This window comes from Schistocerca nitens, chromosome 1 (genome assembly GCF_023898315.1).
Source record: "Schistocerca nitens isolate TAMUIC-IGC-003100 chromosome 1, iqSchNite1.1, whole genome shotgun sequence".
Classification (NCBI taxonomy): domain Eukaryota; kingdom Metazoa; phylum Arthropoda; class Insecta; order Orthoptera; family Acrididae; genus Schistocerca; species Schistocerca nitens.
The window spans coordinates 1,048,269,988-1,048,287,964 of NC_064614.1; the positions used below are offsets into that span (position 1 = coordinate 1,048,269,988).

The 17,977-nt window shown below is 38.2% G+C and overlaps 1 protein-coding gene across 1 annotated transcript in view; it reads right to left on the reverse strand.

Moving 5' to 3' along the window:
- Positions 1-127: 127 nt before the first annotated feature.
- LOC126224580 (uncharacterized) overlaps positions 128-17,977 on the reverse strand; it is a 382,506-nt gene continuing 364,656 nt past the window's right edge. The window contains exons 3-5 of the mRNA XM_049942206.1: positions 13,982-14,131; positions 3,018-3,130; positions 128-966 (exon numbers count right to left, since the gene is read on the reverse strand). Coding sequence (XP_049798163.1) covers positions 13,986-14,131 — 146 coding nt within the window. The 3' untranslated portion in view covers positions 128-966; positions 3,018-3,130; positions 13,982-13,985. The remainder of the gene's footprint in view (positions 967-3,017; positions 3,131-13,981; positions 14,132-17,977) is intronic.

The following is a 17,977-nucleotide window of genomic DNA, read 5'->3' on the forward strand; positions in this document are numbered from 1 at the left end:
ATTATTGACAGTTAACACGAAGTAATGATGGTGATATGGAGGCAGTGGTTTTACAGTGTTGGAAGAAAATGATTTAGAAAACGCTGACAGTTGTATTAAAACAGTAAAAAAATTTCTATGTATTTATTAAAAATTGTGTAACAATCAACAAATAACATAGTTTTTATAAAACTGTTTCACCTTAGAATTAGGAGAAATTTTCAAGCAGACAAAAGAATTACTGTGTCTTTAAAAAGACATGCACATAACACAATACAGTATAGTAAAGTGTTCACACAACCATCCATTTCTCTCTCTCTCTGTCTCTCACTCCGTGTGTGTGTGTGTGTGTGTGTGTGTGTGTGTGTGTGTTTTATGTTAATATTTAACTTATCTTTTATGGAACTGGATATTGTAAAATTTTCATGTTTTTTAATTCCATCAAAATGCAGTTATTTAATTTACATAGTAGTAGAGTGGTAACATTATCTTCATAGTCTTCACAGCATATAAAACATTAAAAATATTTCACTGCTACATTATTTTATTGTTTCCTATTGTCTCCTTTAAAATTGTGCTGATTGCTTCAGCATTATATATATTACAATTTTTTACATGGAGATCTGCAATTGTGGTCTTAACTATTGTTGTTGATACTAAGATTAGAGTACAAAAAATTTAACAGCCTAAATATAATGTGACATCCACAGCAAACTTATATAAAATAAGGTAAAAACATAAGGAGGGGACAAGAATGATACTGTAGCCTAAGTTTGAAGCACTATAAGGATTTTCTGTCACACTAAATAATTATCAGTCTTGATGCCATGGAATTTCTTCATCATATCACAAGCATCCACAACTTAAAAACCTCTGTAAATCTTCAGTATCAAAGTTATGATTTATGATTAATATTATAGTTGTCTCTCTGCATTTTCTTGATTTTTTTGTCCAGCACCCTGAGCAGCATCAGTTTATTGCAGCAGCCTGTAAATGAGATTCATGACCAGATTAAATGTGCCACGGATACATTTTGTGATGAGTGATAGTGGTGCATAACATATATAAAAGTTAAGCATTCTAGAAAATTTAGTAGAAATATGGGGTAATTTATTTTCATTACAGAAATGTGGTGATATGGAATACCTTGATTATGAGTGATTTATAAACAGACACTTGGTGAATTTCTTTTCATTTGAGTCAAAGTCATTTTACACAAAGAAAAAAACAATAACAATATACTGTCTGTGCAGTAAAACAGGAAAACTTAATTTATGCATTAATTCTAGAAGATGATACTGTGTGCATGGTACTGCATCTTAGTTTCCTGTGTGAATCATCTTTTAATAAATATTTATATTGCCTTTACTTTCTTATTACCTTACTGACTGAAGTATAGTAGTGTACAACGGGGTTCAGCTCAGCTGTTCACATGAAATACACTGATGGAAAAAAAAGCAGCACCAAAACATAATTAATATAGAATAATGAAATCTTGGGAATACATTTGTCTCGGTAACATATTTAAGTAAGTAACACTGCAAGATCACAGGTTAAGGTAAGTGCGAGATAAGCTACCGCAGCTGTGAAATGCTGGTACATTAATAAGTGGTGTAACTGCCAGAATGTTGAATACAAGCATGCAGATGTGCGTGCATTGTGTTGTACAGGTGCCAGATGTCAGTTTGTTGGATAGTCAGTCAGTACAGGGATGGCTAATGCTGTTAGTGAATGATGTTGGAGTTGCTGTCTGATGGTGTCCTGTATGTGCTTGATTGGAGACGGACTTGGTTATTGAGCAGGCCAAAGCAACATGTTGACACTCTGTAGAGCTTGTTGGGTTATTACAGTGGTGTGGGCAAGCATTATCCTATTGGAAAACGTCTCTTGGAATGCTGTTCGTGAGTGGCAGCAGAAAAGGTCAAATCACCAGACTGATGTGTAGATTTGCAGTCAAGGCATGTGGAATAACCACAAGAGTGCTCCTACTGTCATACAAAATTGTACTCCAGGCAAAAACTCAAGGTGTGGATCCACTGTTTCTAGCATGCTGACAGGCTGGTTGCAGGCCCTTAACTGGCCTCCTCCTAACCAATCCACGGCCATCACTGGCAGAACCAGCATTCATCAGAAAACACAACAGACCTCCACTCTGCCTTCCAATGAGCTCTTGCTTGACACCACTGAGGTCGCAAATGGTGGCGCTTTGGGGTTAGTGGAATGTACGCTATAGAACATCTGGTTGAGAGATGTCCTTGAAGTAATGATTTGTAACAGTTCACTGGGTCACTGTAGTGTCAGATGCTGCTCAGATTGCTGCTGCAGATGCAGTATGATGCACCAGAGCCTTACGCTGAACAAGGTGGTCTTCCCTGTCGGTAGTACTGTTTGGCTGTCCAGAGCCCGGTCTTCTTGGGGCTGTATGTTCCATGGCCACCATTGTCAGCATACATGTACAGTGGCTACATTCATGCCAAGTCTTTCTACAATACTGCAGAGGGAACATTCAGCTTCTCATATCCTATTACAAGGCCTCATCCAGACCTGGTAAAGTGTTGTCACCTTAAGGGCATTCTTGATTAACCAACTCACCTTATCAAATCTCAAAGGTAATTAATATTCACAACCATTACAGCATGCATTTATAGCAAACTTGATTAGCATTCTCGTAGTAGTGCTACTAGTGCTGCTCTTATGTGACTGGTGTGAAATGTGAAATGCACTTACCAACTTTCATTTGTGTTGCACAACTCTTTCTTGGTGTTGTGACTTTTTTTGCCGTCAGTGTATATCTGGAACCATTTCTGTTTTCACCTTGGTGAAATGTGAGAAATTACTTGCTAAAAGATATATAGTCTACTTACAGAGCTATATTAATTACGTGGATGTTGGTATTAACATTGCATTTTTAAATCAAACTGTATTTATTTATGCAGATAGTACCACATTTCTAAAACAGAGAGATTCAACAGTTTTCACTCTTCAGAATCTGCTTACTAGTTTTTAGGTAATTACAATATTTAGAACTTGAAACTTACTTGTGAACATGAAACCAATAGTTTTCTTATGCGAAGTTCATGATTTCATACCCAAATAAGGAAATACTTCGCATCGGACATTGAGGAAACATTGGGTTGCACTGCCACAGTACCTGTAAAATAGGGGCACAGTGGAATTTTGTTTTCATTCTGTGTTGTACACATGCTAGTTAGTTTGAAAAAAATAAATTTTCTTCTACAAACCAAGAGAAAAAAACTGGATATGCTTCTTTTTTTTACAGTGAGCACTGAAGAAACGCAAAGACAACAGTTGAGTTCTATGCGCAAAATGTCCAGGCAGATGGTTGCCAACAAGAATGACACTGCCTTAATGTGCAAAAAATTGTTATTGAAAGGGCATTGGAATATTATGCAAAGGGTAAGGAGCAAATTTGCAATGAGCAGAACAAATGAAACAGATGTTTTTGCTCGAGTATCATGTCATTTTTGGAAACCCAGAATCTACTATGTAGGAATCAACATGGATTCCGGAAACAGCGATCGTGTGAGACCCAACTCGCTTTATTTGTTCATGAGACCCAGAAAATATTAGATACAGGCTCCCAGGTAGATGCTATTTTTCTTGATTTCCGGAAGGCGTTCGATACAGTTCCGTACTGTCGCCTGATAAACAAAGTAAGAGCCTACGGAATATCAGACCAGCTGTGTGGCTGGATTGAAGAGTTTTTAGCAAACAGAACACAGCATGTTGTTATCAATGGAGAGACGTCTACAGACGTTAAGGTAACCTCTGGCGTGCCACAGGGGAGTGTTATGGGACCATTGATTTTCACAATATATATAAATGACCTAGTAGATAGTGTCGGAAGTTCCATGCGGCTTTTTGCGGATGATGCTGTAGTATACAGAGAAGTTGCAGCATTAGAAAATTGTAGCGAAATGCAGGAAGATCTGCAGCGGATAGGCACTTGGTGCAGGGAGTGGCAACTGTCCCTTAACATAGACAGATGTAATGTATTGCGAATACATAGGAGGAAGGATCCTTTATTGTATGATTATATGATAGCGGAACAAACACTGGTAGCAGTTACTTCTGTAAAATATCTGGGAGTATGCGTGCGGAACGATTTGAAGTGGAATGATCATATAAAATTAATTGTTGGTAAGGCGGGTACCAGGTTGAGATTCATTGGGAGAGTGCTTAGAAAATGTAGTCCATCAACAAAGGAGGTGGCTTACAAAACACTCGTTCAACCTATACTTGAGTATTGCTCATCAGTGTGGGATCCGTACCAGATCGGGTTGACGGAGGAGATAAAGAAAATCCAAAGAAGAGCGGCGTGTTTCGTCACAGGGTTATTTGGTAACCGTGATAGCGTTACGGAGATGTTTAATAAACTCAAGTGGCAGACTCTGCAAGAGAGGCGCTCTGCATCGTGGTGTAGCTTGCTCGCCAGGTTTCGAGAGGGTGTGTTTCTGGATGAGGTATCGAATATATTGCTTCCCCCTACTTATACCTCCCGAGGAGATCATGAATGTAAAATTAGAGAGATTAGAGCGCGCACGGAGGCTTTCAGACAGTCGTTCTTCCCGCCAACCATACGCGACTGGAACAGGAAAGGGAGGTAATGACAGTGGCACGTAAAGTGCCCTCCGCCAAACACCGATGAGTGGCTTGCGGAGTATAAATGTAGATGTAGATGTTCTGGTAGTTGTTTATAATGCACAAGTTAACTTCAGGGAAATTGCCACTGTCTCTGGAATAAGTCAGCCTAGCAATGTTCACATTCTATGTGAAAGCAGCTTTCATCTGTACCATGTACCACTTCACCAGCAGATTAACCAGCAGGGTTGTGGAAGACACATGGAATTCTATCACCCGGTTTTCCTGGTTTTGATTTGACGTAAGGAGAATAGTTCTTCAAGGAATTTTCTTCACTGATGAAGCTACCACTACAAACTATGGAAAGTTGAATATAAGAAATATGCTTCATAGGGACACAGAGAATCTGCACTGGCAGAAACACATTGAACGTCAGAGACCGCAGAGTGTGAACATTTCGTGTGGGCAGTGTTGGAGACTACACGACTTATCCTTACGTCACTAAAGAAACCCTAATGCTTAAAAGATACTCACAGTTTCTTACCAAAGTGCTGTTGGCTCTCCTGCAGGAATTATCACTTGAAATACATAGATGTATTTGGTAACAGCATGATGTGTGCCTGTATCACTACTCAGTTGTGGCTACGAGAGCACCCACCCAGCCCTTTCCCGTTTGCTGGATAGTACATGAAAGTGTAATTGAGTTTTCTGACACTAGGTTAATTTGGTCCCATTGGCTTTTCTCTCTTGGGGTAAACTCAAATATGAAGTCTGTGTACAAGGTTTGATAAAAAGTAATGGAAATTCTTTAATTTTGCAGGCTTTGTGCACTTGGTTTCCCCAGAAAAATTATCTTGTTGCTATACACATTCCTGATATGTGTTTGCATTTCCAGCTATTATGAATATTTATTTTATTGTTGACAGTCGAAAAGCTTATACATGCTTTCCAGTGCTTTGTGAATTTTTACTTTTGAAAAAGATGGATCAAAGAATTTGCATTAAACTTTGTTTGATAAATGGAATAAAGTACAGCACCATGTTTGAAATGTTGACTGGCTTTTGGTGAATCTACTAGGAAAATAAGACAAGTGGTATAAACGTTTCAGAGAGGTTCGAGAAGACATTGAAGATGACAATCGCCCTGGATGCCCTAGCATGTCAGTTACTGATAGCAATGGGGAAGAAGTAAAGAAAATGGTTCTGAAAAATAGCCGAATCACCATCAGAGAGGTTTCTGATGATGACAGCATACCTTTTGGCTCATGACAAGCAATTTGTTTGGATGTTTTGGGCATGAAATGTCTAGCAGCAAAGTTTGTTCTCAAATTGTTGAGTTTTGACTAAAAATGACATTGTGTAGCTGTCGCTCAGGAATTGCTGAATGAATTCAATGAAACAGAACTTCTAAAGAAAGCTATTATTGGTGATGAAAAAAAGGTATATGGGTGTGATGAAACTGAGGCCCAATCGTCCCAATAGAAACTGCCCGAAGAACCTAGACTGAAAAAAAATTTGATGAAATTCGATCACATATGAAGGTTCTTCTTGCTGCTTTCTTCCATTGCAATTGGATAATGCACCGTGATATCCTGTCTTATGGTTCACACAAAGCAGTTTGATGAAAATGACCAGAATTGTGGCAAAACAACTCATGGAAGTTGCATGTTTCCCCTCACATCTCACTGCTTGTTCATGATTTTTTGGCAAAACAACAAAACAAGAGAACCATGAAACAATGTTGTTTCGCCATCACTGATGAGATAAAAACAGATTTGCTGAAGGAACTGAACACAATAATGAAAAGTGAGTTCTAGAAGTGCTTACAAGTGTGGCAAAAGCACTGGCACATGTGTTATATCTGAAGGGAATTATTTTGAAGGGGACAATGTTGATGTTGATGAATAAACAAACAATCTTTAAGAAAAACAACAACTCTCATTACTTTTTGATCACACTTGGACAAGCTCTAATGACCCAAGAGGATTTAAAACATCACCTGTTGCTGAATGTGCAGTGATATCAGAGGAATACCTTCGGTTTGTCCATAGATCATAGCACCAATGCCTGCAAACATGTAATGAAGTGGGCAGTTGATATTTCAAAAACTTGAAGATATAAATGAAATTTGAAGGAAGTGCTTATGATCTTACCACATTGTTCTTTTGTTGCTGTTGTTGATTTAAATTTACAGCGTAAGTGTATCCTGACGTGAAGTTTTGTTTAGGAATCTTTATGTGTCAATCCCGTTTTACAAATCTGTTCAATTTTTGATGAGCACCTTTCTTTCAGGGCTCTTACAGAAACACGAGCATAACTGTTACTGTAGTTAACTGGTGAATCATCCTTAGATGCCATGTCTGTTCCCTTCCAACTGGTATGACAGTCCCACCACATGTAGCCCTGTATGATTATTATCAGTTTTTCTCCACTGTTCCACTTTTGTAAGAAGATCTCTTAGCTGTGTAAAGCTGGATTGCCTGCTCACGATGAAGCAACAGTTCCATATAACAAGAACTTCCTAATAAGACATCAATCATTTTCAAGTTCAAAATCAATAAATCTTGGGTAAGTGTTATACTTTTTCCAAAAGAACTATTAGAATTTTGAAGAGTGATATGCTGTTAAATTTGTCTCATTTATAACTCTGATACTAGCAGGAGAAATTATTGTAGCTGTATATGAAAAGCAAAGATGATACCAATAAGTGTGCTATTAATGTAGCTATGGAAAGAGACTATATGTTATCTAGTGAGGACTTTTTCACAAGTAATTTGAGTGGAAATAGAATTACAATATTTTAAACATGAGGATAACAGCATAGCTGAATCTCTCTGTATATACATACAAACTAGTAACAAAATAGTATAAATGACTTGTGGACTCATTACTCTTCAAAATAATGTCCACATTCACATTTTTTTGGTTCATTGTGGTTTTATCATTTTTGGGAACAATATTCATTATGTGTGAAATATAAAATGATATTATCTCAACAAGAAAAGCAAGATAAGGAGAAATAAATCTGAACAGGAATTAAAACCAGTCTTTCCCCTGCATGTGAAGTGTTGTCTTTCCTCTTTCAGTTATTTGTTCATTCATTCAGTTATAAATTATGAGCAATTGCTAGCTACTTTTGTAAAGTATACTAACAAGCAATAACTACTAATGTTAATCTGCTCACACTTGTTTGATATGTTATAAATCAGGTTGTGTGTGGTAGTAGAAAACCAATTTCTGTGAAGTAAAAGCCATGCTCTTCCTCTTTAACTTCTCAACTGTTGTTTTTATCTACCACTTCATTCCAAGTGATAACTTTACTAATTTCAGAGTAGGCCTATGCTATTACTTGTCTGTAGGCCTCTACTAGAAAACTTAGAGCCTATTTCATATGAAAATTAATGTTTACCTGAATTTAAGTTCCACAGTCCAAATAATTTGATGATAGGAAAATATTCTAGAGGAAACAGGACTGACAAAAATGTGAAGTAGAAGAGATCATTAGTTTTTAGAAGTGGGTTCTTTGGGGTATAGCTTCCATTTTTATCTCAAAAGACAAACAGTTGATTCAGTCCTGTATCCGAAGCTGTTTGTAAGTACTTTTACAACCCACAGCTGCTGCATGGCTTAAGTTGTGTGATGAGGCTGCCTGATTTTCTTCTACTTAATTGAAGAATGCAAACCTCACCCCCACCACTGCAAGTGCCTTCGTCTGGGAGGGAACAACTATGAAATTCTGTATAAAGTAATGGCAGTTCTTGTCTTATCTTATGAAAGTGAAAGCCAGGTTACTACTACTACTACTACTACTACTACTACTAACAATCTTAATAATAATAATAATAATCCAGACAGCAGAAAAGAAATTCATGAGAAGAACTAAAGACTGCATAAAAAGAGGAATGATTAGAAATGGAGATATTAGGACAGAATTAAATATTTTCAACATGAATGAAAAAGTTCAAAAATATGAAAATTGGAGAGAATTCCTCATGAGACTGCTAAGTCAAAGAATTCCTCAGAAGATCCTGAACTACAAACTAAGTGGGAGAAGAGATGTTGGAAGACCTGGGTAAAGATGGGAGTGATTTTGTTTGTGAGTTTTGAATGGGCAATGCTTGAAAGGAAGATAATGATGAAAGACAGTCAGTCAATTCTAAATTGGAATATTTTTTTCTTTATATTCTTAGCCACTGTTTTTGGGTTTGTTGTCCTGGAAAAATAGGATGTAAGCTGTAAAAGGTTTGTGTATTCATCATATTCAGCCACTGGTAAGCTGAAATTTGTTAATGTAGTGGATTTTGTTTATTATATTTTATACTCTTAAAATACGTCATATTAACTTTTTTGCTTTGCATCTCATTGTTACTGCTGTCAATTTACTTCAGTTTGTCTTTTATGTCAAGCAATCCCTCCTGGCAGTATACATTTATATGCAGTACTGGTGTCAGCGTCAAACAATACAGGGTTATTCCAAATGATGGACCCATTTTCAAAAATTTGTATGTATTTAAGTACACATTGAAAATCAACAAACTCTATCCCAATGAAAGGAGGAATACAGGGTTATTCCAAATGATAGACCCATTTTCAAAAATTTGTATGTATTCAAGTACACATTGAAAATCAACAAACTCTATCCCAATGAAAAGAGGAAGTTTCAAAGTTTTTGGTGGGTGGCGGCAGGTGGGAAGTGATAGTTTCAGAAGTGGCCGGTAGAGTTCACACGACAGTAGGGCCGTCATTCTGTTTCACTGTCAGTTGTGAGTGAGATGGCAACTGTGGAGCCCAAGCTTTACTGCGTTTATGAGTTTGCAAAAAGTGAGTCGCAAATTGTAGTGCAGCATGCATTTTGTACCAAATTTGGTATTCCAGCACCAACTCGCAAAAGCATTATCCATTATTTTAAGCAATTTAAACAGACTGGGAATGTGTGCAAAGGAAAAAGCACATGCCAGCCCCTGTGTCAGAGGATGATGTCCAATGAATTCAAGAAAGTTTTGTGTGCAGTCCCAGTAAGTCGACCCAGACGAGAACTTGGAATACCCCAACCAACTGTATGGAAAGTTCTGAGTTGGCATTTGCTGTACAATCCCTACCGATTACAACTTGTGCAGGCTGTCAACCCCAATGATAAAGAGAATCATCTCACATTTTGTGGTTATGTGCTAGCAAAGATGGAGGATGACGCATTTCTACAGTTTGTAATTTTTAGTGATGAAGCGATGTTCAACCTTAGTGGAAAAGTCAACAGACAAAATGTTCACATAAGGGGTTTGGAAAATCCACATTCACCGTTGCAACATGAAAGAGGCTCACCGAAGATCAACGTGTCCTGTGCCATATCTTATGCAAAGGTTTATGGACCATTTTCCTTTGCGGAAAGAACTGTAATGGGAATCACGTACCTGGACATGATGGAACAATGGCTGTTCCCTCAAGTTATGGAACATTCCCAGGACTTCATTTTCCAACAGGATGGAGCTCTGCCCCATTGACACCATAATGTACAAGGCTTTTTGAGTGAGTATCTTCCTCAGCGCTCGATCGGTCGCATGAGACTTGAGGACCTGGCTCTGCACTTCTGGCCACCGAGATCTCCTGATCTCACACCCTGCGACTATTTCTTATGGGGCTGTGTGAAGGAAGCAGTTTATGTCCCACCTGTACCAACCACCCTGAACAATCTGCGGAACCTGATCACTGCTGCTGTGCACTCAGTAACAGCAGATACGCTTTCGCTTGTGCGGGACGAATTTGGCTACTACGTCGATGTTTGCCATGCAGCCAATGGCGGCCACATTGAACTTTCATAATATTTATCACATTTCTAATTATTATTAAATAATTTTTAAAAACTAATTAATTACAATTTATTAAATTGATTTCAAACATTATGAAAAAAACTTTGAAACTTCCTCTTTTTATTGGCATAAAGCTTGTTCAGTTTGATTTGTACTTGAATAAATACAACATTTTGAAAATGGGTCCATCATTTAGAATAACTGTATAATTCTGAAAGAGAACATCTAAAAATTTATGCTGATAAATGTCCTAACCACTGTCACTGTATTAAATAACAGTGACTTTAATTATAGGGGATCATTTATGTATATACTTACATTGATTTACATGTCTTCATCATCCAAAATACAAGCTATGATGTAATTATATGGACAAAAATATATTCAACAAGCGGTGGCAGAAGAACACACACATATAAAGGGTAAAGAAATTTGCAAGGTTTTTGAGCTAGTGGCTCCTTGTGGCAGGGGGATTTAAAGATAAAGAAGAGGATGAAGGAAAAGGACTGGCAATCTTTAGGAAATGGGGAAAGTTTGAAAAAGTCACTCAGTACCCCAGGTCAGGGGAGACCTACTGGACAGGATGGGATGAAAAGCTTGGAGTGGATGAGATTAGAAAACCTGAGAGCTTAGACGTGTAAGTTAGGGTAATAAGCAAGAAATAAACTGCTGACAGAAGATCATGCAAAAGTTAATAAGAGCAGAAAGCTAAGTGTGTTGTATGTGGTGGAGATTGGTGGGGGTGGGGGAGGGGAAGTTTCAGACAGATCAGAAAATAAAAGATATAGAAAATTAAAATGGAATGAAGAAAGGAATAGTTACTGAGAAGAAATGGTGAGACCAAAAAAAAATTAACCTAAATTAAGGCCAAGTAAGTGGCTAGAACTAAGGACATGTTGTAATGCCAGTTCCCACTTGCAGAATTCTGAGAAGCTAGTGTGTGGAGGAAGAATCCAGATGGCATATGTGGTGAAATAGGCACAAGGGTCATGACTGTCATGTTGTAGTACATGCTCTGCAACAGGATATTGGATGTTGCCAGTGTACACCCTCTGTCTGTGTCCATTCATCCTGACTGACAACTCTGTGGTAGTCATATCAATGTAAAATGTTTGCATAACAGCAGGTACACAACATATTGTTTCACAGATATCTCAGCCTTTGATAGTGTAAGTTTTGCCACTTGCAGGGCTGGTAGGAGGGTGCATAGTGCAAATCTTACAGTGGGGATGGTCATAGGGGTAGGAGCAATAGGGTAGGGAAATGGGTGTAGGAGTATTGGATCTGACTAGGATATTGTGGTGATTTGGGGATGGGGGGACGAAAAGCTGTTCTGTGGTGGGCAAAATGGACCTTATCACAGGAAATGATTTTAGGAAGAGGCAGTAGTGTTGAAGTAGCTGTATTAAAGACCAGGATAATACTGAGTGACAAGAGATGTATTCATAAGTTGTTTTTTGGAGGCATCAGCAGTACCAGTACTGCATGTGATAGCCTGAGAAATATGATTTTAAACAAGTGTGTGAGGTAAGTATGTAATGCCAAGGCTGACTGAGAGGGAATGTTTGACATCGAAAGAATGGCAACTGACAGAATGTAAGTACTGTTGTTTGTTAGTACGTTTATGTGAACAGATGTGTATATCTGACCCTCAATAAGGATGAGGTCAGCATCAAGGAAAATGGCATGGGACTTGGAATAGGACCATTTTAAATTTAATTTGAAGAATGTATTTAGAGATTCCAAGAATTTCCATGTGGCAAAGGTGTCATCATTGTATCTAAACAAAACAAGGGGCTGAAGTCCTGTGGATATCAGAAAAGCTCCACCAAGTAAACAATTGAAAGGTTGGCATTGGAAGGAGCCATCCTGGTTCCCAGGGTTGTTTCCCTGATCAGTTTGTATGCGTGTTGTCAAAGGTGAAGTAGTTGTTGGTAAGTATGATGTTAATTAAATTGAGCAGGAAGGATGTCATAGATTTGGAATCAGGTGGGCACTAGGTGAGGTAATGTTCGGCAGCAGGCTGACAGTGCACATAGGGGATGTTGTTATAGAGGGAGATGGCATTAGTGGTGACAAGCAAGGTGTGTGATGGGAGTGCGATTGACACAGATTTAATATGATACAGGAAATGGTCAGTGTCTTTAATAAGGGAAGTAAGTCTTAGCTATAGTTTGCAGATTTAGATCAACTAAGGCAGATACACATTGGTTTGGTGCTTTGAACCCAGCAACTGTGGGATGGCAAGGGTGACTGAGTTTGTGGGTGCTTGATTTGTGTGGGATAAGATGTTCTATGGATTGAGGCAGTAGTCCTTGTGAGGGGCATGAGGTTTTAAGGAGGGACTGTCAGTCAGTTTGTATGACAGGGCTGGGATCTGTATGTTGAGGTGTTGGACAGTTGCCATAGACCGTCACTCACAACTCCTGTCAGTCAAGTACCACAGTGGTAGATCCCTTGTCCACTGGGAGGATAATGACAGAATCATCAGTTTTTAGGGAATCAAGTGCCTGGAGTTCTGCAGAAGACAGCTTGGAGTTATGTTGTAGGGACCTGAGAGAGGATTGTGAAGCAATGCTGGATGTTAGGGATTCTTGGAAGGCTTGTAAGAGATTATTTTGAGGTAGTGTTGATGGACCAAATTGGGTTCTTTGATTTCTTTGGTCTTAGCATTTATTCTCAGTAACTGTTCATTTCATCTCTTCCATTTAGTTTTCAATATCTTTAATTTTCTGATCAGCCTTTTTCCCCTCACCTCTACCACATCTGATGCACTTAGCTTTCAGTTCTTAATAAATCTTGTATGATCTTTTGTCAGTAATTATCTCTTGCTTATAACCCTGTCTTCCACCTTTAAGCTCTCATATTTTCAAATATAATCCAGTGCAGTCCCCAACAGTCGATCTTTCTGTTACATCCCATCCTGTAGGTTGAAATGTTCAAATCTGTGTGGATTCCTAAGGGACCAAACTGCTGAAGTCATCGTTCCCCAGACTTGCACACTACTTACACTAACTTATACTAACATATGCAAAGAACAACACACACACCCATGCCCGAGGGAGGACTTGAACCTACAGTGGGAGAGGCCGCGCAATCCGTGACATGGTGCCTCAAACTGCACGGGCACTCTGCGTGGCATCCAGTAGGTCTCCACTGACCTGGTGTTCCTACTTACTCCTCATTTCCTTAACCTCACCAGTCCTTTTTCTTCATCCCTCTTCCTTCCTCTTAAAAACACTCTGCCAGAAAAAGGAGCCACTGGCTCTGAAAGCTTGCAAATTTCCTTAACCTTTATATGTGTGTGCTCTGTTGCTGCTGCTTGGTGAGCAGATTTTTTATCTATCCACTTATATTTTATTTGCAAACACAAGTTGTGCTGGTTGGATGACTTAATAAGACATTGTTTCTAGATGCAACGTGGTGCTGTAGGTGTTAAACAGAAAAAAATTGATGTACCATAAATATCTACTCCTCTTACTTAATTCTATGGTGGAATATACTCATTTCTTTACTGAGGATTCCTTGTGGAAACTGTCTCAAAACAAGATATATAAAATTATGAACAGTATGGAATTATTTTGGGCTCTTTCTTACCACTTTATGTAGCCAGTTGTTCAGATGCTGTCTGGTTCATTGTTGTGTGCGGAACAGGTGGACTTGAAACCAATGATGTTAGATTGCTGGTGATGTTACTACTAGCTTCCACTTGCTGATGCAGTGGTTGAAATTGTGGAGAACTTCCATCTGTAACAAAAGAATTTATACTTAAATGCTTTAAAATAAATCAACAACTGACTTGCAAAAGTACTACGCTGTGGCAGTGATAAGCCAATCCTTTACACGACGGCTGTTGGGAGAGGCAGGAGTCTGCCTTGCCCCCCACATCAGGAGTGCTTAGGAGAAAGGAATGGTGAGCACATAGCAGTACTGACTCCTTCAGCAGTCCTGGTGCCATACTCGTGTTTATGCATATATGAAATCAGAGGTGACATGCGGAACTATTGGCAGCACTTGGGGATAAACTAATATGCTCCAATTAGTGCTAATTTTCTCCAGTAGTGACAGTGCCAGTAAAAATGGTAAACTTATCGTGGCAAAACATTAATATGTTCAATATTATCTATGACTGTTCTGTATATTCTTCAAAATGTTGTTACATATAGATTTTTTAATTTTTTTTTTTTTTTACAAATCCATCTTTAATTACAAGGGAATAAATTTGTCGAGCTGTATTCATTACAACTGTTTGTGAAATTTCTTGTAAGGAAGATAATGGAGTGACAGTGCCAGATAATTGGTATCAAAATTACACACAATATTAAAATCTAGTTCCAACTTCATTATCATTAGGTTGTGTTTGTAATCACCCAATGATTCAGGACATATTTTCTGACAGATTTAAGTATGCTGTAGTAACACCCAGCTATAAAACTGTAGATAGGCAACTCATCTGTAAGTAGAGACCCATTTAATTCTCTCCAGCCTCTGGGGCATTGCAACTAAAATAAAGAAATTATTTGTTCAGCAACAGGGAGCAATAAGAATAGCAGATTACGTAAAGTAGATTACTGAATATCTTGCATAGACCTCTCTATGATTCCGGTAATACTTACATTTGTTCATCAGCACATTTACTCCTGAAGCGTCTGTGTTATTAATAATAAAAACTATTTTTAACTGAACTGGAATTTGCACAATGCGAGGGATAAAATTAATCTTAATGTAAACTTTACATTCTTGTCTAGGGTCCAGATTTAAATTACGTATTCTGGTGCAAAGTTATTCAACAAAGCCCCATCAAATGAAAAACAAGAAATTGCATATCTGTGTCAGTTCAGTACAAAGTAAAAAAATTCTGCATTATTTACCAGTACAATTTGTCCAGTTATCCAGATTCAACTTATATACTTGTTTATTTCTCCAAGAATCGCCTCAGAATGATAGGATTGAGAATTCCTGATGGCTACATAGCCAATAGAAGTGTTCATTATGAAGTTGCATGACTAGTAGTAATGTATCATAAATATTCATCTTTTGTTACAGATGATGGAAACTATTTTCTTTGAAAAGTACCCATGTACGAGGTTTGTCCAAAAAATTCCTGAACTTTGTCCACAAAATTTTTAAGCTTACCTTTTATTTTTGTGCATGGTCTTTGTTGAAATACTCTCCTCCACAATTAAGGCATCATTCCAAACACTGTTTCCACTTCTGGAAGCAGTCTTGGTAGGCCACTTGGCGGATTGTGCCAAGTGCCATCTGTGAATATTATGTCATCTATCATTACCAATCTTCATCCTTTCAGTGGGGCTTTCAACTTTGGAAACAAAAAAAGTCCACAGGGGCCAGGTCTGGAGAGTACGGAGGATGAGACAGCACAGTGATTTCAATTTTTGTGCAACAGTCATGCACCAACGGGGTTGAATGTGTGGGTGTGTTATTGTGATGCAAGAGCCATGAATTGTCTTGCCATATTTCAGGCCATTTTCTTCTCACATTTTTTCGCAGACTTCGCAACACATCCCAATAGTACCATCTGTTAACAGTTTGACAGTTTGACCCTGTGACACAAATTCATGACGAACTAATTTTTCAAAGTCAAAGAAAACTATCAGCATGGCTTTGACATTTGACCTGAGCTGACTTTTTCTTGTGTTGGAGAATCTTTCCTGACCCATTATGAAGATTGAACCTTGGTCTCAACATCATAACCGTAGACCCACGTCTCATTGCCAGTTATGATTCTCTTGCAGGAACACCTCGATTCTCATTTGCATGATCCCTAAGCTCTTCACAGATTGCAAGGTGAGCTGTGGAACGAACTTGATGGCAACACAATGCATTTCAAAATGCTGTGTCATGGTTTCATGACATGACCCACTCTGTTACATTCTTCTGCAATGTTGCATTCTTCTGCAATCTCTCTGACAGCCAGTCTTTGATTGGCATGCACAGTTCCATTGATGTTCCTGACACAAGTGTCGTCGGTGTCCTGAATGAGGGTCATATTTAACTTCCATCTGGCATTTTTAAACTGTGTGAACCATTCATAACACCGAATATGGCTTAAGCATGCATCACTGTAGGCTTCTTGCATCATTTGGTGTGTCTCTGTAAATGTTTTCTCGAATGTAATGCAAAATTTAATGCTTCTCTAATGCTTCTCTAATTCTGAATATCAAAATTCGCAAACTGTGCTGACACAGCGTTGTACTCAATACGGCACTGAACAAAAACTAAGAGACATACAACAATGAAACTTACAGCTGTTACACATTAAACACAGGTATCAGCAGGGATGAAAAGTGTTCTCAGTCTTTTCATTGTACCTGTGACTTAATGCCCCCTCTGTGTGGTGAGTAGCTATCTATCCTTTTCACATTGCTGCTATTCCATCATGGACTTTCCAGTGTTCAAATAAGTACCAAGGTACAAATAGAAGATAAACAGCAGCTATTTAACATAACTGAAGAAGCAGTAGTTTCTCTGTAGATAGTGGTTTTCCTCCTAATTTATGAGGTTACATTTAGCTGGTGTGAGCACCAACATCAGTTAGCTGTATAGTGATAATTTACTATTAATAAAATATACAGATAAAGTTTCTGTGAGTTTCCTACCTTTTGCTAATGTATACTTCCATTAGTTTTATATATATGAAGGTTCTCCTTTTTGATGGGATCTACAGAACATGGTTAATGAATACTCCACTCTTAAACTAAATTTGCAAAGACCATAAGTAGACTTCATTACTTTCTTCTGCATGAACCAACTATACATCTCTACTTGAACTTGCCGCAAAACATTCCTTAGCTACAAAATGTTGTACTGTTGATGTACTCCATGTGAATGGAACTTGAGATAGCTGCTTCTAAGGTTTATTATGAACATCTGCTGAAATGAGAGTGGATTTAGTCAACTTGGACAGGAAGTGACTGATATAGTAGAATACCGCAATTTTTCTTAATGACATTTGTTCTAATGATGAAATATTTTGATCTAATTCAACTGACGTAATATGTTTCCATATTAGAAGATTTCATATAAGCTGATGACAAAAGAAACAGTTGAATAGATTTTATGCTTCCTTTGAGAATGTGGATTCTATTTTCCATCTGTAATGGAGTGATGGTGGAATGGTTCTGAGAGGGACACCTTCTGCCATATGCTAAGCACTCTGGGTTGCTCGACTACACCCACCCACCTATTGACCTGACTTTTCCCCTCATCTTGCTTTGCTGTTGTTGATCATACTGGTATTCATTACATTTTTAGCTTCCCCCTTTTATTATTGTGGACCTGCTCTCCACCCTGCTGGAAGTATTTATTTGTTTATTAATTATTTGTATTGCTCTTGACTGTCTGACCAGGTACCGTTGTGCATGAACCTTGATATTTCAACAGCATAACTTGCCATCATCTTGAAGTGGTACGTATAAAGTAAGCATCATTTATGTTAAGCACTAACTCTGGTCCTACGTTGCTTCCGCTGCCCCCATTGGGCACAGATGTTTGTTCAGTTGATGGTGTGACTTCATTTGGCTGAGTGCTTTGTCCCACACATTACTGAGAGTAAAGCCACTGTCTCTATTT